Raw genomic sequence first — 24319 nt, 5'->3', positions numbered from 1 at the left:
GGTATTTTGAACTAAAGTTCATTCGATAAGCTTTTATTCAAAGTGCCCCACCACCATTTTTCAGCGTGGGGACACTGATACATGTGATGCTCGGGTGCTTTAATTAGTGTGGCTTCCTAATTAAAGTGCCCCCCATGCCTCCCGGATCACGTGTAAAAATGCCCTAAGTGTGTTCCTTTTGTAGCAGCATTAGTAAAGATCAGAAGTAGTACATGGTATGTAACTTCTCTAATATGCCCTTTATATATCTATGTGCCAGAGCAGGAAAAATCAAATGGTATGACTGACTGTGAAGAGATGTGGGTTTTGTTCTCAGTTCTCTTACAAATTTCTTATTGGACTTCTGATCAATTACTTTGAGGTTCAATGTTACCGTCTATAAAACGGGTTCCCTAAGACTCATATTATAGATGGAAGATGATGATAATACCTGCTTGACTTTGTTGGTGATGTGAACATTAATGTCTAGAGACTGAGGGTTTAATCTTGACTCTGTAGAAGTCAATATGAATTTTGTCATTTATTTCTGTAAGGCCACAATTTCACGCAAGGATTTTCAAAGGATTAGGTTCCCAAGTCTTATTGAAATATTGGGAGTTAAGCATCTAATTCCTTTAGGCTCCTTTGGAAACCCCAGATGAAACTTTTGCAAAACCCTTGTCTAGATGAGAGGGCTCTATATATAATGACAATATTATCACCTAGACAAGTATTTAGCAATGAAAGAGGAACAGTTGTTGGAACAGTGATTGTAAGAGGAATATTATGCATGTATATGATCCTGTCATCAACTTTTCGTAGCCAAAAGAAACGAGTCATACTTGGAGTGATGAGTGATGATGGTTAGGGATGAGATATGGCTGCAGACTAATTTTTAAAATGCAAGAGTATTTTAAACATGTGAACATATGAAATGTAAAAAGACATGTGGAAAGCCTCACTCCTTGCTCCTTTCAGATGACGCTGAGGCATGAGGATGGAGATGAGAATGCTGAACCCCCACCCAGTGGCCGCAGGGACAGAAGAAGAGCTAGTCTTGGCTCTAGTGAACGAAGGGGGTTAGAACGGAGAAGAAGCCGGAGACATTCAGTCCAAAATGTCAAGAGCACTTTATCTGCTCCTGCAAGTCCCTGCAGCCAGATGAGTCCAAACTTCATGTTAGGCCACGGTCAGCACATTGAAGATCTTAGTGAGAAGTAAGTGGCTTAGGCAGGAAGGTTTTTCAATTCTTATTGCACCTTTCCATTACATTCATTTAACATTATTGACTATGATCATGCTATATTTCTTAGTTATATTGTGTTTCCTCTGTTCTTTTTTTTCTGTTTCTGACTTTCTCTTGATGAAATGCCTGTTGAGCTGAAAAGCAAAAAACTACTGGCGATTTAAAAGACAGCTCTGTAGAATACTAGGTGCATTTGTTCCATCCTTACAGTTATATGCATATCCTTCCTGTGAATTCAAGCAAGGAATACGTGCCTGTCAGTGCCATATTTTATTAATCTTCAGAAAAACATAAACTTTCAAAGAAATCTATAAAATGAATACATTCTCAAGCTCTTTATCATCATTTTCCCCAAGAAATAGATACAAACAGCATCAGAAAGAAACTTCAGAGGGTAGAACTCTTTTTTATAGATTTTTTTGTCTACTGTAATACATGGACAGACTTGTCAGCCTATATATAGATATCCATTTAGTAGAAGATTCCAACTCTATGAGCAGGGAAATTGTAACTTTCAAGATTTCTTTTGTTGTGTTGGTGCAAACATTTTTTGGTGTGTGTTTTGGAATGAGTTTTGCTGTGACATTTTCTTTTTCCAAGCTACATTCTAAAATGAATATTTTCTTTCAAGGATGAACAATTGAAAGCAATGCACCTGATATTACATTTAATAATTAATAAAAGTGAAATAACGGCCATCTGGGGAAGGGGTTGGTGGCACAGAGTCAGTCAAAGCTAACTGGTCAGTCCTGCCTAGAAAATGTTCTGCACCAATAGTGTTACCCTAGGGTGGGTAAGCGGGACACAAACTGGGTGCCAAACCAGGCGGGGTGCCAGAATGGTGGCCTTACGGAGAGAATGTTCTACGGCAACAGTAGCAACGTCTGGGTTTAGCGTTACTGCAGTCCTGCTGTAGCAACAGCAGTGAGGACAGGCAGACTGTGCCACAGCAGCAACAGCCGTGGACTTTGATTCCCAACAGCAGGTAAAACGGGGGCCTGGTGCCCTCCACCCACTTCACTCTGACAGGGTTTTGCCCAGGATGTGTGAACACTGCTAGTTATGTCTCTGCTCTGCACTATTTCTTGCTACTGAGATAAAAATGAAAGCCTATGGGTGTATGAATTTCCTTTGTTAAACCATTCTATTTGGTTTGGACAAGGCATTTTCAGGGACGGGGGAGGAACCATGTATCTCGCTCTCAGCACCTCTGAAAATGAGGCGCAAGTTGTTTCATGAAGCATGCAAATGAATGCACACATCCAAAAAAATTCACCTTCTTGCTTGTGGAATTTTAAGTTTTTCTGATCAAAACCACAATAGATGGTCTTGAAGCTTTAAGGCTAGGGACACACATTCACAAAGCCTGAGCCTGAATTGATTCAAGCTTTGCAGGTTAGTCTAACCTGGCTAGGCTGAACCAGTTTGTAACCGGACAGAAATTCTCTCTGGACTTAGGAAATTCAGGCACATGCCTGCAGCGGCTCTGGCTAGAAGCCAAGGGACGCTAGAGCAGCCCTTCCTTCTCTTGCACAGTGCTGAGCTGAGGGTGGGTAGCATGGTCAGGCCCTGGCAGGACATTCTGATTAGGGAGGTCTGCTTGCACCATCCCAGACTTTTCCCCACTCGCTGCTCAAGGGGTGGGAGTATTGCCAGACCCCACCCCCATGCTAGCACTCTGAGGCCAGGGGAGGAGGGGGTGGGAAGTGCATGCATCTGTTGATGATACTGGGCTTTTCAATCTCCCTCCCTGGTTTTTTATACTGTCTGCAGCAAACTGACAGGCAAGCAAGCCAGCAGGGGCCTGATAACAATGTTTATCACCGGATCAGAAAAACAATAGCCTCTCTCCATTACTTCAAACTCTTCTTAAACCCTTTACCAGCTGACCTGTTGATTAGCTCCAAACAACCCTAAGCAGTCACTGTTCTGTCTGCCTGTTCCAGTGAAATTAGAGACATACACACTTCTGCACAAGCTAGCATGCCTGGGGTCCATGAGGCTGGGGTCCATGCTGTGGGATATGGGAGGGGGTGAGGAGGGGATTTCCTCCTTAAGCAGCGAGGGGTGGGGGTAGGGCAGGGGGAAGCCAGGCAGGGGGAACAGAGGGAAGGGGTCAGCTGTGCTGTGGAGCAGAGAGCCCTGCCCAGCGCAGCCCAGAGAGCATCCTCATTGCTGGGGGAGTCTGGTTTATCTTAAACCAGCAAGGAGTCTGAGACAGACATTGCATAAATCGGTTTGAGCCAAATCAGTTACGTCTGATACTACATTCAACCAGGTTTATCTCAGACTGGTTTCAGCCATTTTCAGACTGGTTTATGTGCCCTGAATATCTGTTCTGTTACAGGTTTCAACCAGTTTCTGATCACTTAAACCAATTTATGTGTAATGTCTGTCCCTAGCCTAAGAGTCCACTCATCCTGTAGGAAGCTTCCTACCTATAGGACCTAATGTTGAGTATCTATTCAAAAGATCTCTTCTTCAGAATAGAGGATACTCTCATATCATAGACTGCATCTTCTCACATTCAGCATAATAGATGCTCATAATCCTGAGTGCCCATTGGATTTATCCCCATTCCATTGTTTCATCTGACATCTCATTCATGCTTGTTTTTTGTTACATTTTATTGGCTGGATCTGTAGAGGTTTCAAGCCTGGCAGCCCCCTGGTGTTACAGGCCAATGAGAAGGATGACAATGTATTTGAGGCTGATTTTAAAGCATCTTTAATGTGAGTACAGTTTGGGACTTCAGCAGCTCTGCATGGAATGTCTTGCATGGTTCTGGGCTCTATTTTATTCACTACTGGTATGGCCAGAGACCCTTTGTCAAAGCACATGCAGGAGGTGTTAACAGTTCATTAGGGAGATGCATTTTGACTAAATAGAAGAAATAATTTTCATTTTACTGCTTTAACTCTGCAATGATCCTGAATTGAGTCTTCCTGTATGGTTAAAGAAAGACAAACACACTGACGAATCACTTCTGGGGTTGCTACACTTCAGATTTTTCAAACCTTTTTGCATTTGCCCTTTTGTTTTCTATGTTTAATTTCTAGGAACTGGAGAATGCATAACAGCCAAAAGGAAAAATAACATTATCTCACAGTATTCTATCCTGATTCCCAACATGCTGCCTTCTAATGACCTCTGTCTTCATCTCCTTTCTGGCCTGGTTTTATACTACATGCTTGCTTTAGTGTCGGTCTTGTAAATACTTTAAACCAGATAGTTCTCAGCACCAGTTCTGGCTGCATTAGTGAGGTGGTCTACTTTCAGCTTACCTTCTTAAGAGGATATTTTACCTATGCCAATGCTTCATTAATATTATTTCATCTGTTTCTGGATATGCAGAGGGGCTGCCTGGTTAACTGAATGTCAAAATATTTGCCAAAAGACAAATTAACAATTAAATGAGGGTTTGAAATCCACAGGATGCTCCTGCACATTGTGTGCTTTGCTCACACCCTGTTTTTTCAAGGTACATTGATGTTCCAAAATGTATAACCTCCATTGCATAATGCCAAAATGACATCTAGACATTCCGGGCCTTTTAGCTTCTAACTTCAGTTTTCCCTGTGCAGGCTGCTTAAGGTACAGACAGATGTAAAAATGTAGTGATATCAAAGGATACAAATATAAGCTGTCAGGAGGCAGGATTGATACACAATAAGGTATACATAAATTAGATTTTAACAGCTGCTGCATTCTCTAAGCACCATCTTCTCCTTCCTCTTTTAAAGCAGATAAAAAGCATGTTTGTCCATATCCAGGGACTGCCCTACTTTTTCAACTCATATTTTCTGCTTCAACTCTTTGAATGAATTAGTTCAAAGCTGCTCAACCCATGACCCACAAGCCAAATTAGGCCTACAGAACCATGACATCCAGCCTGTGGGATGCCCTGCAAGTGAGGAAATTTGGTGGTAGGAGAGTAGTAGCAATTAATACTGCCACCTCTCCCACTGCCAAATTCCCAAGCCATGTGCAGCCGGATTGGAGTAGAGCCACTCCCCCTCCCCCATATGGCCAGATCAGGGCTGTGCCACATGCTCTCCCCCCATGTGGCTAGACTGGGCAGACCATGCCCCCTCCCTCACATGGCTGGATCAGGCTCAAGCCATGCCCCCTTCCTCCAACACAAATAGATTGGGGCCTGGCAGCCCCCACTTACCACCCTGCCATGCGCAGCCAGATTGGATCCCTCTATGCCAGCCAGATTTGGCCCATGAGCAGAGAGGACATCATCTATATGGCCTAGCGGGGGGAAAAGATTGAGCACCACTGAAGTAGTCCAAATGCAGAACACATTAGGGCTTTGCGAAATTTTGATAGGTGTTTCGTTTTGAAGCTCTTTTGACTCGTTTTGAGCTCGAAATAGCGAAATTGAAATGCAATGAAAGGCTTCAAAGCAGCTTTGAAACAAAATGAGGGCACTCGAAACATTTCAAAAGTTTCAAAGCTGGCTTGCTTGCTGCTTAACAGAAACTAAGGAGAGGGAGGGGGAAGGACTCCTCTGATATTGACATCTAGCTCCCGGTTCGATTCCCCACCTCTCTGATCTTTCCCCCAGCTCTTCCCAGGGGGTGGGCCCCCGGCTGATGCTGGATGATAGCAGGCTGTCACTGCCAGCTGGGGATGGCAGTGGCTCTGGGCTATTTACACAGACAGCAGTAACAGCCTGCTGAAACCCCACAGGCAGATCTGGGGGCTGTGCCCCCCAGGAAGAGCTGGGGGAATGATCAGAGAGCTGGAGAATCATAGGTGGAGTTGGCTAAGCTCCCCAGTCCCTGTGTGATAGTGCAGCTGCCATGCGGATGCCAGGTGGGGGTGGGGGGAATACCCACTGCTCCTGCGCTGCTTGTGGGGGGGCTCTACCACAAGCCCTCAGGGGCCCCAGTCGCTGCTGCCAAAGCTGGTGAGTGTGCAGCTTTATTTTTTTTTTAAAGCTCCGCATTCACAGGCTGCAGAGCATGTGGATGACAGCAGACTGCCACTGCCAGCTGGGGCTAGCACCGGCACCCGAGTCTGACTGGCACAGCCCATGCCAAGCACCAGGAAGAACCCAGTCCTGGCACTGGCCCCAGCCAGCAGCGGCAGCTTGCTGTCATCCCACATGTGGATCTGGGGGCCCATGTTCCCCGGGAGGGCTGCGGGGCTGTGCCAGACTACTCCTAGGGGACATGGCCCTAGAATCTGTGTGCGGGCTGACAGCAAGCTGCCGCTGTCAGCAAGTGATATTAGTTCTGCTTTGAACAATTTGAGGTGCAGTTTCACAAAAAGTCCTGCACCTATTTCCTTGAAACTCAGCAGACTTCATGCCCGCAGACAGGGCTACTGTCCCTGCAATTTTCATCCAAATCAGGCACAAAATGACAAAGTTATAGGCATTTTCATGACTTCATGCCCGCAGACAGGGCTACTGTCCCTGCAATTTTCATCCAAATCAGGCACGAAATGACAAAGTTATAGGCATTTTCATGATTCCCCATTAGAACCTATAGGCAAAACATCAAAATGTGTCAAAATAATGAAACAGTCTCAATGAAACAAAACAGAACAGTGCTTTGAAACAGTTAAATGAAACACTGTCCCTTCAAAACGGAAGTCAAAATGAAATGGTGCTGTTTCACACAGCGCTAGAAAATATGCTTTTTGCACCTTTTACCTAAACCAAAACCAAAAGTGATTTAGGCAATAATTTTTGCACAGATCACAAGCTGAAAGTCCTTACTTTTAGAAAAATATAAGTATGTAATACAGTATAGAAGACTGTCTCATTTATAAAGCTTGATTGACCTCAGAAGTTTAAGACGTGTTTCCCATTGATTCTTTATATACAATATTTTAAAAAAAAGTGTCAGCAACCTTTGTATCGTTAAATGTTGAGAAAGAGTAATTGACAGACAATTGTTATTTGTTTGCTTGCTTATATTATTTTATTAGATGATATAGTAAGTTTATCCTTTAACTTCAGATATCACAATTTCAAAATTTATATTAAACATCTTTCATTTAAGAGGAAAGGTGGATCTTTTAAATAAGAAAATAACTTTAAAAAAATCATTAGTTTTCATCCATGTTTTTTCTGAGTCTATAGTCCCACCTCTGCTCCCCACACTGAAAAATACCAGCAGTGTTGTACTAAGGGAGACATGTTACATCTGTAAAAATGTATATCAAAAGCCACGTTTGCATGCTCTTTCCAGAATGGAAGCATCAGCTCCTGAACTCTGCAGACGTAATATTTCCAGCCACTACAGCTTGATGGTGCCTTCTTTTCCTTCCTGTGTAATTCAACTCATGGAAATTACAAGAGGAAAAGGCCTGTGGGATCAGATCCAGTGCCCAGTGGAAAAACTGCCTTTTGATATTCTTTGACACTGGATCAGGCCAATTATCCATCCCATGACAAGTGCAGGATCGTTACCTACTGTCTATATTTTGGTGTTCTTGGTCTAATTTAATTATAAAATACCATGAGCTGTGAGGCTTCCACCTCTTCCCTTGGAGACCCTTCCACAACATTTGCTTCCCCAATAGAACAAATGTTATCAATATTCACCTCAACTCTCTAAATCTTAACATTACTGTAACTGTCTTGCTGGTAGTTATCTGTACCTATGGGGCTTGATTCTGGTGTCTGGTTTTACAGTGGATTAACTCAGTTGAGCTACTTCTGATTTACACTGTTGGGAAATTGGAATCAGACCCACATACTGTACTGTATTTCCTTTTAGGCAATATTCTTCTTGGTTATTTTTGGACTACATTACCAAAATCACTGCAAGCTCCAAGCCCCGAGTTCTCCTTCCCACAGTATTCATGTTTCTTTTCTTTCAAACTCAATCAGATGGTTTGGCAATGACTTTGGCTTTGTTTACCACATCAAATAGGTTGTCCACAGTCATCTGCTTTATGTCAACAGATAAGATTTACTGCAATGGTAAGGAAGTAAGTCTTCCAAAAAAACAAAAAAACTATGGTAGCCATAAAGCAGAAAATACAATAGTGGCCAAATTCTTTTCTCATTTGCAATAGTCTAAATCCAGAAAGCCTGTCTGAAGTCAGTGAAATTACTCTGCTTTAATAAAGAGCGGGCTGGCTTTAAATTCAGGAAAAGTTCACTGTAATTTTCAAGGGCAACCAAATGGAGAACTTGCAGATCTTTTTCATCATTTTAGGAACTATCTTAAAAGGTAAAAGGTTTTTTATTTGTGGTCTAAACAAAAATACAGGCCAAAATCTTTTATCTGTTACTGTGATTTTCAAGGAGAACAGAACACAGCTTAAGTACGATTAAGTAAAATTACTGAAAAACTTGAGACTAATGGGGTAGCCAGACACTGCTTCATCTCCAGTTCACAAGTTCCTTTCATAGTAGATGTGTCTGCATTATTAGTACAGAAGTGAGATGAACAAAGTTTGGGAACCTTTTATTCCTATTCAAATAAGACATTTATGATAACTGAATGATGCTATCATATGTGTTTTTTCTGCCCTAGTCTCAATTCAGTCTTAAAATCTATTTTATTTTTTAAATAATTAACTGCTTTCCATTGTACGTCTGTGTAATATTTATGAAAGTAGCTTTTTCTAACCACACCAGCATGGACTTAAAGGAAAGTTTAAGGAATGGCCTGATTTTACACTATCATTTCCATTTTCTGTTCTTGCACCAGTTTTTTAGTGGGTTGTGATCATGTGACCTTTAAGAAGAGAAATGGCTGTTCCCTGGGTTTGCGTCTCATAATGTCAGTTTTTTAAAGGCACTAAAGACATATGGTTGGCAATTCTCAATGTGTTTCTCATGCAACAAGTGCTCTTCATGAACCAATGCATATGCAGCTATAAATCAGAACAGCCCCTCCTTTTCATTTTTCAAATGATCGTGATGATGAGCATCTTCCATAACATGTGACTGTGTGTTTCCCTTTGATTAGTATTGCACAAAGAAAATGTTCTACCCCAGCAATTTTTACTTCTGAATTCTGTCAGCAAGGCTTAGTGAGAAGCTGGAAGTAGATTTACACAAACAAAATTTATCAGGAGTTAAGCAGAGTCCCATCAATGTTTTATAGGAGACTTATATGTGAACTGTTTTAAAATAATCTACTTAGGACTTTTAAAGTGAATAATTACATGTAGGTATGTTACTGAATTTATTAGACTTCCTTTTTATTTTAAGTTAATTGTTTACTTCTTAGCTGTCATTTTTTAAATTGCCAAAATAGTTATTATGGAACACACTTACAGCACAATTATATAAGAAAATAATTGTGCCTTCATTAGGATGTTTTGGTCTATAATGGTACCATATGAGCTGAGCAGGCAGACAACAATTAGTTACTTTGGGACACTCTGGGTACATCTACATGAGATGCTATAGTTATTCAACAGTAGTGCCAGTGAACACCTTTTAAGTGATGCTACTGTGCAGTAGCGAAATAATACTGTGCAGTAGCACATCACAGCACCAACAATACTAATATGCTACTGTGCGGTATTATTAGGCCCTGAGGACTCTGGCTCAAAATCCCTGCTCCCTGTCTCTCTCCGATGATATTTGTCTCCTCTCTAGTCAGAGAGGTGTGCTTCCCAGAACAAAGTGCTGTAGTCCCTGCAGGTGTCTGCTAGGTCAAGGAAGGAGGAAGGGAGTTGCCACGTTAGGTGAGGAAGTGGGTGGGTCTGTGCCTCTCCCATGTACAGAGCTCTCCTCCCTAAACTCTTTGCATTGAAGGCACTAACAGATGTGGTGGTTTGTCACACAATCAGGCACCTGTAACACTCAACAGTCATGCACTGGTAATGTGTACCACTGACAAGTTGTCTGAGTACCACTGGTGGTATGTGTACCATGGATTGGGAACCGCTGCTGTAACTCATGGTGCTTCCTGTGAAGTGCCATGCATTACAGCAAGGTGCTGTACACCTGTCAGCACCCTGTGTTCCAGCCCAGCTGCAAGTGGCCGGGGACCTGCACTTCCCAGCACTTAAATGCTGCCAGGGCTGGAGTTACCCTTGTATGTGGGGGAGGGGTTGGGTAGGCTGGTTCCTATCTGTCCCGAGTGGACCCCAAGCCGCTGAAAAAGTCTGGAGCAGAACACACCTCCTAAGTGCTTCACACGGGGCTTTTCCAGCCCAAAGCAGTCCCTGTGGGAGGAGGAGGAGGAAAGAAGCAAAGTATTGATTCACAGGCAACTGGTGCCACCTTAGTCAGGCGTGGCACCTCAGCGACTGGGGGGGGGTCTCCTTGTGGCAAAAGTCACTGACCGGGAAGCAGCTACGCTGCTCCCAGAAGCATCCACGGAGCTACATCTGGCGCTCCCACTCCATGTCTGGCGCTCACTGGGGGGCACCGGCTCTCCTGCCTGCCCCCACTGCCGATCACCTAAGCAGGAAGCGTGCCTAAAGGGGTGCACCAGTGCTCTCAGAGAGTGCATATGCATCCCATGTATCCCCTACGCATCGCCACTGTTGGGATTCCAGCAGATAGCCCTATGTCTGCTGTCCGTAGAGATGTTCTGTTTCCTGAGAGAGAGTCTTCAAGGAACCACTTTACTTGGGTTGCTCCCAAAGTATTTGTCTCCCAAAGTGGCCACTTCTACTCTGGGAGAAACATTACAAACGTCTGTATTCTCATGGTTTCTCTTGAGAGAGCTGAGACTCTCCCTGGAAAAACTGAACATCTGTCCAAGCCCATAAACAATGCTTATTAACTACAAGAATAACCTGTGCATACTTTTCAGTATGCTCAAGGCAAACAAGCCATTACTTGACCTCACCCTCTAGTGTGAGGCACTGTAAAGTTTGCCTACTTCATATAAGTACCCCTGGATAAATGCATGCCTATCCTTTCCAGATACCAATGGAATTTATATTACTGTTTAAAGCAGTATAAGTTACATGGGGATTTTGTTCCTCTGTGCAGAACCTATCTTTTTTCCTAGCATCATAATTTGATCAGTTGAAGTTTTGGCAATTTTTCATTCCTTATCCTTGCACATAAAGCTAACTGAACCTGTTCCATCAGTGAAGGGCAAGGCCATGTTGGAAATCTCTTAAAAGGAGGAAAAGAGAACTCTTTAAAAACTGGAGGTGCTTCAAAGCATTTGTTTGTTTTATAAGGTCTGAAGGCAGTTGACTATGAACTATAGTGTTTAACTTATGAAAGTGGAATTTGAGTAATAAATTTATGACAATGACAAGCATTCCTGGAAAGAACTAAAATTATACCCACCATGACTTGTAAAGTCCTCTCCTTGATGGAACATTTTTCATTTTCTATTTATTCACCTGTAAGGAGTTCAGGAAAGCAGCTTTCCAAGTACTGTGTGAGAGGGAAAGCAGGACTGATATTTGAAGGGAAAAAATATCTAAAACAAAAGTAAAGTATATGCCTTGAAACCAGCACTAATATTTCATTTTAAAGATAAAGTTGGAATATATAATACCCACAGTTATAATATCTAATGTTAGGGGACATGGCTTGGAGTCACTTCACTGATATATAATTAACATTTTAATAGAATAATTAAAAAAAACCTAGAATGAAGAGAACTTGCCTGCTAAATCTTAGGTTTTAAACCTTTGGTTTTTCTCAAGAGTTATAACTGTGGATAACACCCTGTAACTTAACTTTGTTTCCCTAGCTTCACCATTGACCATTCAGTAGTAGACTATGATGTAAGACAGTGAACTTAGTATGACTCCACGTTTATTACCACTAATCTAGAGGCTTCATAGCTTGGCTCTCAAAATATTTTTCTCAGACCATGTGGCCAACAAGGGTCCACCTTTTAAAACTCAGGCTTAAGGCCTGTTCATTGGATCAAGCACATAGAAATTAGAAGAAAAAGAGTTCAGCTTAAAGTGTCATTGCTCTTAAATGTTATTGATTTTATTCAGAGCTGAATTAGTGCTGAATAAGGGTATAGGCACACTTTTGTAGCCATTTTTAGAAGGGAATGTTTCAAAAGAGCAGCAGCCATTACATTCTAATTACATTCTGGTTGCTTCAGCTTTAGCACTAGATGAAGCAATGTGAAAGTTGGATCAGTTTTGGTTCATTTGTACCAATGGCCCTTTGGGGGTAGCATTTTGTAAACTGTGTGGGGGAGCTGTGCCTGGCGGAGGACAGGGACCCACCCTTCCTGAGCAACTCCCCCATATGCCCTCCCCACACCCACAGTCCCACCACAATCCACCCACAAACCCCATACCCCCCAAGTCACCCCCACAAACCCGTCACCCACATAACTGGCCCTGTGGTCAGGAGTGAGGGGACTGGGGTGGGAGGCAGGTTGTGGGTTGAGAGTGAGGGGCAGGGGGCAAGGGCAGGGGCACTGTCATATCAGTTCTGCTCAGTGCTGAACATTCTGGTGAGCGAAGTCGGTAGGAGCGGCTCTGATTTTTCCATGACAGAAAATCCAAAAGTCAATGCCAAACTGTTTAGATATTTGGAATTTATTTTATTATGACAGTAGTGGCACTGGTAGGCTTCCAAATTGCTTTAAAATAGTAAATATATCAATAAAACATTGTCCAGCTGATTTGATCTCTCTAGTGGTCTTTTGTTTTAGTTGTGGAAGAACATGGATTTTGGGGTATTTTAAAGAGTGACTTTGGGGTTTTTTTTATCAGGGATTTTGCAGTTTTTAAATAGGCAACACCAGAATTCCTGCTAGTGAGGCAAGTGGCAGGACCCAGGCAGAGGAGCCTGCTCAGAGCTGGCACCCAGGACCCAGCTGGAGGTGGCCCCAAGTGGCCAGGAGGACATGCTTTGACAGTTCAAAGCAAGCCACCACCCTGAGAACATCTTCCAGGCAATAGCTGCCCAGATGGCCAGGCAGTAGCACACATGGCAGTAGTGCTGCACAGAGGCTAACTAGGCTACCACAGCTGACTGGCAGCTGGCCCAAAGGAGCAGATGCCTCCAATGTCCATGCAGTCTTCATCCAGGTCTGGCAGGTGTGCAGCTTTGGGGCCACATGCTGTTGCGGGTGGCAGCGGGTCAGAACCAGGCAGCAGCCCCCACTGCCAGACTGCTCCAGTGGGTAGAGGGTGCAGGGAATTCTCAGGGCTGCTTCAGCAGTCCAGCTGGCAAAAGAGAGAGGTAGTGTCCCCAGGTACTAGTTGGCTGGGCCCCCAGAAGCTCTTGTCTATTTGTAACACTCATATCATGGGCTCTTAAGCTCACCTGGCTAACTAGTAACCCTGTGTGGAGCTAATGTATGAGTGGTGCAACTAAATTCTTGAGACAACTAATGAAAAAAACAGGACAGGAGTTTTGTGTGGGTCAAAGGGTCAAAATGTGAAAATAAGTGTGCTTGAGGGGGACACCAAGCAGAGCCCCCCAGGCTGCACCCACCAGTCCTCAAAGGCATCCAAGGAGCCAGTGGACGCTGCCCAGTGCTGCTGTGCCCAGAAACAGGCACAGGCAAGTGATAGGAAAGCAGCCCTGCAGTCCCCAGGCACCTTCCGGAGCCTCCTTCCTGGTCAGGTACAGAGCCTGGAGGAGGTTGACCAGGAGGTCCTGGGATTGGTGGGGCCACAGGTGGGGTACCCAAAAATAAAAAGGTGGGGGGTGAAGTTCAACCAAAACCTCAGGCAGAGGTTCTGGAGGTGGAGGTGAAGGGGCTGCAGCCTGGCGCACTCGAGGGTCATGTGCGCCATGGTCTCCTTCTGCCTGCAGAAGAGGCAGAAGACAGGGTGTCTGTGAAGCTCACCACATAAGCACCCATAGTGATGGCTATATGGAGGAGCCACCAGCTGAGGCCCCCAGTGGTTCATGGGATGAGGGTGGAGTACAGGCTCAGCCACTGAGGTGCCCCAGCTATGCCCCCAGAAGCTCCTGAGAATGAGTACCCCGAGCAGCTTGCCAGGGGATCTTTTTATACTGCTGGGGCCAGCACAGGGCAGGTTTTTATACTGCTGCAGCCAGCACAGGTGCTGGCCCGAGGCTGTAGCTCCCCCTGGCTGCAGATCCAGTAGGAGCCAGGGAGGGTTATTTTGCCAGAAGTGGCACAATTTGCCCCACATTGAAGTGCATGTTCAGTTATGTGCACTGAGGCAAATAGCCCCAGCTCAAATTTGCACCACTTCTATTTGAGCTGCTGCAAGCTCACATGCCTGTATGTGTGGATGCTCCCAAAAGAGTCAAACCAAATCAAAGTCAGGCCATAAAAATAAAAATCAAATTTTGAACAAGGATTGTTAGTGATCATTATTTAATGAGATTTATTTTTAAACTTCTCACACAGTCCAAATGATTTGGTGAGGGAGAGTATTATTGTAAAAGCACCTTATTGCCAGTTTCTATAGATCAGATTGTGCTGGACCAGAATCCTTACCTTACTTTGAAAAATTCTGTTGTTATTTAGGAAAAGTGAATACTATCCTATGTTGATGATTCTTTTTTGCTATGGATGCGGGGGAAGGCAGGGAGCATGTGTGTGTGAATGTTTTTAGACTGAAATGTTTTCCAAGTTACTTCCTTTAAACTTTTCTTGTGGGGGAAGGGGAGAAAGAGAGAATTTGAGAAGGTCCTGTGTTCCAAACTGCATGTTGGAACATTGTGAGTTTGAGAGATTTATATTTTGACAGGTATAGTTTTTAAATTCTTTAGTATAGGAAACAATTTTTTGTGTTGGTGTGGGGGTGGACTAGGTAACCTAATAGATATTATTCATCTTTGGGCTCTAGGACTTTGTGATATAGTACAGGGTACTGTGGTGCTTCTAGCTCTTGAAAAAGAATCGCTCACAATTTTTAGAACAATCAAATACCGTGCTTTTAAAGCCTTAACCCAGAACTGTTATTTTCTGTCTGTATTAATATTTCTAATAATGACTGGCTATTTGGCAGACTTGGTTTCCAGGTCAGTGGAGCTCTCAGAGGTTTTTCTTAACCAAATTGTAGTCTATGCAGACATTAAAGTTGGACTACACTAATAAATATTTACAGCTTGGACTTAAAAGGGTTGTGTAAGGGAAATGTCAAGAAGTGTGTGTGTGTGTGTGAGAGAGAGAAAGAGAGAGAGAGTGTTATGGCCCTTGCTTAGCTCCTTTGTCTTTACCTCCAAATCAAATTGCAGTTTGGCCTCCCAACTCTTACTTTTTCGTCAGTTTCTTCTATGCTTTTATCTCTTAAATTATATTTATTTGAGCAGTCATGTAATGTCAGCAACAGGAACAATCTGACAGATTCAGCTTTTTTTTTTAATTAGAAAAAAGGAAAAGGATAATCTATTATTTTTAAAGCCTCTGCCTAGATTGCTTTTTGATTCCCCTGATGGATTTTTATAAACTGAACTTTATACCTACACATACCTTAAAGGGGCTGTAAGTACTTTACTGTTTAACTTTGGGTTCTTGTCAAGGAAACCAGTGAGCAACAACTGTGCCCTACTAAGTGACCATTAGTTTCTGTGACTGCTAATAATCTCTTTAAAGTTTTTTTTTCCCTATTGGTGGATAACAGTAATCCATGTTAAAACTGGAAATGTATGCATAATTTATTCTGGAATTTATTTTTAAAGCACTAATTACCCTCTTTCTAATCTCCCACTTATCATGGAACCTAGGCAACCCAATGATGATATTAGTATTGGTTGAACGTGTCAAGCTAGTCAGTGTTAACTGCAAAAAGCCATAAAGAATAACCATTTGCCTTGAACTGAACTAGATAGCTTATCTAGACTGCTGCTGAAAAGTATGGTGACCTTTGCAACTTAATTTCACTTAAAATTTCTACTGAATCATCTTCTTTTATCTAATCATATTGATGCATTGTCTACACACACACATATATAATGTTGTAATGTAGTATATTATGGCTAGTATCTTAAAAGTGAAACCATCAATTAAGGAGAAAAGTTTTGACCTCTCAGGCTGTTGCACAATTACTAGATATTTTGGGGGGAAAAAGAAGACAGAGATGACCAATAATCTCATTCTTCCATTCATCCTTCTACCACAAAAAATATTGTGCATTTCTGCCCTCTGCTCTCACCCAACCCCCAAGAAATTATCAAAAACCCCAGGCTCCTCTTTTTTTTCATCCTCTCCTGTTTTGGTGCCTCATAATTTTGGCACATCTCTAGAATGAAATAAGTAAGAAGAGAGATGTGAATGGGATTTTGCAAATCTGTTTTAAGAATGGGATGAAGGGAAGCAAGTTCACTTACAAGAGCTCCTTGGCCCCTCCTGTGCATAGTTCACTGTATTTCACCACTGGTGTGCTGACTGCCTCCAAGGTTAGTTGAGCTATATGCTTGTCTGAGGCTAAAATGAAAATTAAGGAGGATATGGAGAGCATGTGTTTACCATATGCATGTGCTTGCTCCTCTGTCCACCTGGCAATGAGTTTAATTTTCTTTTAATATTGCCCCCATTTTGGAAATACATACTATAGAGTCAGTAACACTGCAGAAGTCTTTGGTTTGGAAAGATAGGCCAACTTCCTACAAAATGTGCACCTCTGGATGAATACCCAGTGCATATGTGTTAATAGCTGATTGTAAACTATAAAGAAGACAAAACAAAGTGAGTTACCACAGGAATTGTCCATGTGTAGATTATCTGAAATGTGATATTTTGAAGCAATAGAAAAATGTCTGCATTATTAGTTACATGCTGGCCAGAGGTATACTGCAAACAGACTTATCAGTTTACAGCACTCCCTGTAGGTGCAAAGAGTGGTGACCTTAAGTCCCAGCCAATTATCTGATTTTTAAATGACCTGCCCTGAAGTTGCACAAACTATAGCATGTGAGGAGACTTGCTCTTTACTTTTTCCTACAATACAGTCAAACCACAGTGTCTGAATGAGATGGAACTGAAAGAAGGGTCAGGGTTTTAGACATTGATTAGTGTCTTGTTTTGCATAAATACAGAGCACCCTACAACTCTCAGGGAACATGAATTAGGATTCAGGGAAGTCAAAGAGGGTTTTCACATTGATTCCTTTGAGAACAGGTTTTCCCTCTTGTTTTGAAATAGTTTGGGAGCCTCGCTTTGGGCAGCTTCTTTTGAAAATCCATGACGCTTGAAACTTATGCATAAAACATAAACTTGGTAGTTAGCATAGTAATGTTTTATTCATGTTTCCTTTATGACATGGGTGCCTTGGCATTTTCCTCTTGGATGAGGCTTTGGTAAAATCATCTTAGTAAAGCTGATTGGAGTTAACAGTACAGTAATGACCCAGGTTGTATAGCCCTTTGCTTCCATAGGATAAGTTATTTGATTTTTAGATCTGTAATAGGTAGATATGTGATATTAAAGTGGTAGTACCTTGCCTGAACAATGCTGCTAAAAACTTGGTAGTGTAAGAGTGATGTTACAGTTGTGATGGTCCAGAAATTGTTATCAGGGACCTAATGAAGAATGCCCTGCATTCAAAACCTTGTCTAACTTTATCCAAGCTCCATAGTTGGTCCAATAAAAGACATCACCTTAAGAAATCCTTTCCTCTCACTTAAAACTTGCTAATGTTGATCTTTTATTCAATATTTATTACTTGTCTGACACACAAATACCCTAATTTTAAATGTTGGAAAACCCTTTATCATGTTTGCATTTAAACAAAGAAAAACCCAGCAGCTAAGAAAGTGTGTAGAAGATGAGGACCTTACACATTTTTGTGACATTTGTATGCTGTTTTAGGAAAATTATACTTTCTTGCATATTATGTTCAGTAAATCTTAAGTAAATCAGATGAAGGACTGGATCTACTTCTGTAATTTTTAGGGGACTGTAAAAACACAAAAGAAAATCCTTTTTAAATATTCATTAAATATATTATTTGAGAGAAGTATAATGTAGCTAACAAGTTCTCATTTAACTTACATGGTGACTCTTAGTTCTTATCTGCCAGCCTGCTAGCTGAGTCAAAGCAGTAAATTTTAGGCAATGCTAGCAGCTATCCACTTTCTGTTAATGGTTAGGTCTTTTAACAGCATCTAAAAAGTCAAATCTTGCTATGTGCGAATAGTTCTTTAATTTCTTGCAAGTCTATCTTACTTATAATTTTGACTGACACCATAATTTTCTGGTAGAGGTCTTAGCTATTAAAAATATTTACATTTTTATATTATGATGTGCAATGCCATTTTGATACCATGTGTATTGTGTCTAATGTCAAAGTGGCAAAACTTAGTGCATTATAATTTGCACTTTGGCATCAACAAGGAAAAATATTTGTGGGTGTAGCACACCAGCAAATGACTTGTTTCCCAACATTGCTCCATACAGTAGCTGCCTAGGAAGCCTGCAGAATCCATTTTAATAATGAATAATAATAATAATAATAATAATAATAAATGAAAAAGTCAATGTGAATGTCTTTGTCCTGGTTATTTGAATATCTAACCACTACAAGCAGTGCATATAATTTTCTAAAGATCACATTCCTTAGTAGATTTATTTGGAAGTTGATCATTTTCTGTGTAGTACTGTAGCTATTTCCATCTGCTTTTCCTTCCTTTCCAAACTTTATTGACTTGGATTTTTTGTGGCTATCTCATACCATTTTCTCTTCCACCTTCTCTCTTTCCTGTCCTTTGCATGCCTCTTTCCTGTGTTGATGTCAGAGAGGAGGAAGAGTATGAAGAAGAGGAAGAGGAACAGCCAGTCACAGAACCTAATACTGAGGATGAGGGTGAGGAAGATGCCAATAGGCAGGTTGAAGACAGGTACCAGGATTCAGTGTCGGTCCCCCCACACCTTCACTCCCAATCTCACCTCAAAGCTCTAGCATTGATTCACCTCACTGATTTATATTATACATAGTACCTCTCCATCCTTTAACATGTGTTCCTATCTCAGGTGGAACCTTTTGCATTTGCAGTGTCATTGTTGTTATTTAAATGCAGCTAATTATAAAAACTCAATGGACAACATATTAATTACCCCTTGTTCACCTCAAGTCAAAACTGTATTAAAAATCACAACTGACGAATGAAAAGATTCAGTAAAGAGCTTAACAAGGTACTAAACTTTGAGCATGTGCTTAAGTTTATCCCTTCCAGCTAAGCAATGGTGGCTACTTTGCTTAGTTGGGGCATCTCTGTTTGCTGCTGCTTTGTTAGTTTCTCCAGTACCCATCATCACAGACAAAAATGTGCTTATTTCACAATTACATATATTTATCAACATATTTATTGAAACAAATAATAATGCCGTTTCTGAATGATTGCCTCCTGGTTATTTTGTAATTTTTATTTAATTTTTTTTAAATGCTCAGGGGCAAACCTGAGAGATGCAAATCATTTTATATGTGTGCACATTTGTGTCTGAATGCGTGAATGTATAAACAGCCTAGCTATCAAATATTTTCTCAAATGTAAAATTTTCCATGAATTTCTGCTGCATGTGTGGATTTGGCCATAGCAACCTTGTCCCAATAAATAAATTGGAAAAAAGAAAATATGCTCTCCCTTCTAGACAGCCATTTGATTTAGGTTAAAATGTTTGGCTCTGCATTTCTGCAAAATGAGATTGGATTTTTTTCCCCCTCAACCACATTCATACAGACTTCTACAGCATGGAAGAAGGAAAGGAAACAGTTTAATGTGCCAATTCCAAAGAAAATATTGTAAAGTTGTTATTAATGTCTTCCAGTCTGCAAATCTAGCCAGTGGCCACCTGAAAATATAAAATTAAGTGATAATTTCCTCAAAGCCAATTCCTAAAGTTACAACTAGAAAGTGAGTTCCTAGCAAATTACCTGAATCTGTGACAACACTATGTACAGAGAAAGAGTTGAGTTTTATAAAGTTTGTGACATGTTTATCTAACTTGTGGGTATGTCTACACATGCATTCATGCTGGCTTAAGTTTACTGTGCAATAAGCAGGAATTGGCCGGTATCTATACATGGAGGCATTAAAGTGCATTAACGCTGTGTGTTCTCTGACTTGGGTCTAAAGTTAGTCCCAAGTCAGTCCACATACACAGTGTTACTGTGCAGTAAGAAATCTACATGTGTTACTATGCAGTAACTAATTGGGCATAAATTTGATACCTGCGTGATGCAGTTATCAAATTTATACTCAGGTCAGTGTAAGTGTCCATATTTACTGCACAGTATGGGTGTGCACATGTAAATGCACCCTGTAGAAGCACCCTGTATGACCTAAGCAGTGGGAAAGTTGTTTCAAAATATTTTGTCAGGAAAAATGGAACTATATTGGTTTAAGGCTAGTCTTTTCTATTAAGCACAGCATGTGAAGTAGGTGAGGGTTTCCAGCTTACCTAGTGTGTTGCTGTTGTGGAAGCATTGGCCTCAAAAATACTAAAGCTTATTCTTCTAGCCCAGTCAAGTTTGAGTCTTCACTATTAATCAACAGCAGATTTAATGTGAAAGAGAGGGATGATATTAGCAAAGCCTGTTGTCCTCTCATGCAGACTCCTGTAATTTAATGATTAGCCACCACATAAAGAACTTCAGTAGTGTATGTTAGTTGCTTTGTGGTAGGTGTACTCCTCCCGCCCACAGCCTGGGTACTCACTCTACATAGTTGGATCACAAAGGTCTAGGGCAGCTGAAATTAACCTAGTGGTCCAGTATAGGTCATGGTTGCTATTACCATCTACACCTTCCAAACACAAAAGCTAGCAGATTGGCATGAATGCAGATACCATGGCTCCTCAAGAGAAGGTCCTGGCCCTTCTCTTTCACAGTAAGGTTGTGGACAGGCATTACATTTGTGGTGCTAGATACATCTGTATAAATGCACTACTAAAACCTAATAGTGTGGCTAAAGTACTACAAAGAAGGCAGATCTGCCACAAAAAAGTTCTTATTTCGAGCAAAAACATCTTTGTGGTGCTACATTTTGTAGCCCCACATGTAACACATGAAAATATCACATTTAGTGCTCCAAGAGGGAGGGAGGGATACCAGCTGGCTCTCTGATAGCTGGTGAAGAGCAGAGCTGCAGCTATATTTGCTGTGGTGGCTGACACAGCTACAGCTGTGGTGGGGACTTTGATATCACCAGTGTTGTAGCAAGGACTGGTGCCTAAGCAGCTGATGCCTGAAGAAGCAATGTGAAGAGCTCCTGCTCCTGTAGGGTGGCATCAGTAGACAGGGCAGACTCTTCTGCCACAAGCAGTAACAGCTGTCTAACACAACCCCTGCCATTGACGTCTCTGGAGGTGCAGCTGTCCTTGTCCCTGCTATTCCTGGGGATGGCAATGAGGGGCAGGGGTATCTTTGATAGCTGCTGAGCCCAATCTGAGTCCTAGAGCAGCAGCTGTCAAATATAGACCCCACTGCCTACAGGGCATAGGGCAGGCTATTTGATCAGGCTTACTGGCAGGCTCCCCTGGGTGACAGTGGGGGAGGAAAAATTATCCCCCTATTGCCTCCTGGCTGGAGAGCACACTGCTGAATGCCTTCCTAGTAACTTTGTATTGCTCTAGGCAGGATCCTCTGCATGCATGCCTGCTGCATAGAGCTCTGTTTTTATAGCGCTACGAAGTGCTGAGGCATTTTGTAGTGCTACAAATGAATGTGTGTCCACAGCTTAACAATAACCTGGTATGGGTGGGATAGATCAGGTCAATGCAAAGAGCTTTTCTATTCCATTTGTTTTACTGGTATCTCTGCACAGAATAAATTATATAAATGACACCCAAATATAAAAGGAATGAGCACTATGGAAGGACGTAAATAAACAACCAGCTGGATGTGTTATTGCTTTTAATGCCAAAATGGGATTTGATAGACTGATGAATTGGTTCATTTATGTATGCATCTTTAATAAATGTGCTGATATAAGTGATGTCATATGAGACTACCAGATTATAATGACATAAGTGGGCATTACAGGGCATACAGAATGAATATTAAATGATCTGCTCTGTGGGCAAGATGCTCCAGTAAGGTATGGTTATTTTGTACTTCTCTGGTGCAAAAACCAGCTTCCCTTGCACTTGCGAAATAGCACAGAAAACAGTAGTGGAAAAGTTGGAAAAGACTAGATTCCAAGCTCTGAATTTCTGTGGATTAAATCCCTTCCCTTCCTCAGCCAAACCCTTCCATTCTCAGTTTTTTCTGATCCCCAGAAAACCCTTGGCATTATCCTTTAGGATACAAAGACCGGTGCTTCTTGGCTTTTTAAAGTGATGGTAAAAGGCTACATTTGAGAAGCTTTTTTTTGGCTTGACTCTTTCAGACTCCCTTCCACCACCACCCCTAACTATTTGATCTTTTGATGTCCTTTTTACTTGTTTGCTCTGCCTACCCTCTTTTCTTCCTTGCAACACTTTCCCCTACAGTGAGGTTCCAGATGCACAGGAGGTTGCAAGTGAAACCCTTTCACAGAGTTTTGATTCTTCGACTGTCTCGAGTTCTGTTTTCCAAGCTGAGAAGCCTCCCTCACACTCTAAAGCAAAGAGTCCATCCAGCAACTCACCTTCTCTTGCTGATTCATCTGTCTCATACTGTCATTCTATTTGTTCATCACCATCCTCACCTGCATCCATGTCTTCAAACTACCAAAATTCATCGGCATCCATTACACCAAAGGCATCTCCAACAGTAGAAAAATTGCCTTATGTACCACACAGTCCTTTTCACCTCTTCTCCTATGACTTTGAAGAATCTCCAGCATCTGGAAAAGAAAAGGAAACAGAGGTGATGAGGGAAAACAGGTAGATTTTACACAGCTGATATTAATTTGTAGATAAATTAATAATACCTTTCAAGAGCTTTATAGCACTGTATGCTGTGTTGCGTTGTTTCTAGAACATGCTGTATTAGTTTTAGTCATGTAAGCCCATATTTTAACTTGATTGATACTCACTCTTTGGTCTTTGTTGCCATTATTTCACCCGGTTCCTCTTCAAGATATATAATGTATATTCACACATGCAGACACTGACACCCACCCCAACAGGTAAGTGTTTGTGGGGGGGAAGGGGCAGGACAGGGTGGGGAAAAGGGAAGGTGCTAGGGGAGTACATCAAGAAGGGGGGGAGTGTGCCCCTGTGCCCACTCCCAGGAGCAGGGACAGGGGGTGAGGACAGGGATGCCACTCTGTGGGCCACACACATACCGGCCAGCCTGACAGTAGGTTTGCACACAAAGGCCACCACCACAACTCTGCCATCCCACAGCCACCTGCACGGCTTTGTGGGCAAGTGGCACTGGGCGCAGCAATGGCAGTGCGATGGCAACCACCGTGTACGAGCCACATACATGCTGCCCGGCCGAGGGGTGAAACAGGGGGCTTGCATGCAGTGGCATGCCCCACAACCGGCTGCATGGCTCCATGGCGGCGCAGGGTGGTGGTGGCAGCATGCAGGGTGGCAGGGCTTTGCGGGCAAGCGCTGCCACCACGGTGCCATGCCCTTCACCCCTGGATCCTAGAGGTAAGTGGGGTTTGGGGGCTGTGGGGCAGGGCTGGGGAAGATGGTTGGGGGATGAGGGAGTGGGGGTTGCTGCCAGCCCCAGGCAGCACATCACAGCTGGGAGCAGGGCCAGGGGGTGAGGGCAGGGGTGCTTCTCTGTGCGGGGGGCTTTGCAGGTAAGCAGTGCAGGGCACAGTGTGGTGGTGCCCATCATGTGCAGGCTGCACACATGCTGCCCAGCCACCTGCCCGGGGGAGGGGGAGGCTGGCAAGTGGCCGGAGCACAGCGTGGCGCAGGGTGATGGTGGGGATGGCTGTGTGCTGCCTGGCCACCATGCCACTGCCACCACCGCCCAGCAGCCAGCCACACAGCTCCAGGCACAGCTCCGCGGCAGCAGCGGGAGGTTTTATAGGCAGCGGCTGTCACTGCCATCATGGACCTCTGGGTAAGCAGCAGCAGCCACCGCGTGCAAGCCCAAGCCCCACCGCCCCATCCCTCGCTGTGGCTGCAGAGCCGGCCATGGAGCTGTTCTCTGTCCACATGCCAGCCTCCCTCTCCCCCTCTCCTGGGCAGGTGGCTGGGCAGCATGTGTGTGGCCTGCACATGGCGGGCACTACCACACTGCACCCTGCATTGCTTGCCTGCAAAGGCCCCCTGCGGGGCCAGCAGCACCCCCCACTCCCTCAGTCCTAACCATCTTCCCCAGCCCTGCCCCACAGCTCCACTTACCTCT

General features: G+C 42.9%; 1 protein-coding gene across 3 annotated transcripts in view; it reads left to right on the top strand.

Moving 5' to 3' along the window:
* FHOD3 (formin homology 2 domain containing 3) overlaps positions 1–24319 on the top strand; it is a 783635-nt gene that overhangs the window by 601243 nt on the left and 158073 nt on the right. For all 3 annotated transcript variants that reach the window (XM_019520693.1, XM_019520685.1, XM_019520696.1), the window contains exon 11: positions 958–1196. In XM_019520693.1, coding sequence (XP_019376238.1) covers positions 958–1196 — 239 coding nt within the window. The remainder of the gene's footprint in view (positions 1–957; positions 1197–24319) is intronic.

The sequence above is a fragment of the Gavialis gangeticus genome, unplaced genomic scaffold (genome assembly GCF_001723915.1).
Source record: "Gavialis gangeticus isolate Ggan-Ray unplaced genomic scaffold, GavGan_comp1, whole genome shotgun sequence".
NCBI classification, from domain to species: domain Eukaryota; kingdom Metazoa; phylum Chordata; order Crocodylia; family Gavialidae; genus Gavialis; species Gavialis gangeticus.
This window is presented reverse-complemented; position numbering and strand designations above follow the sequence as displayed.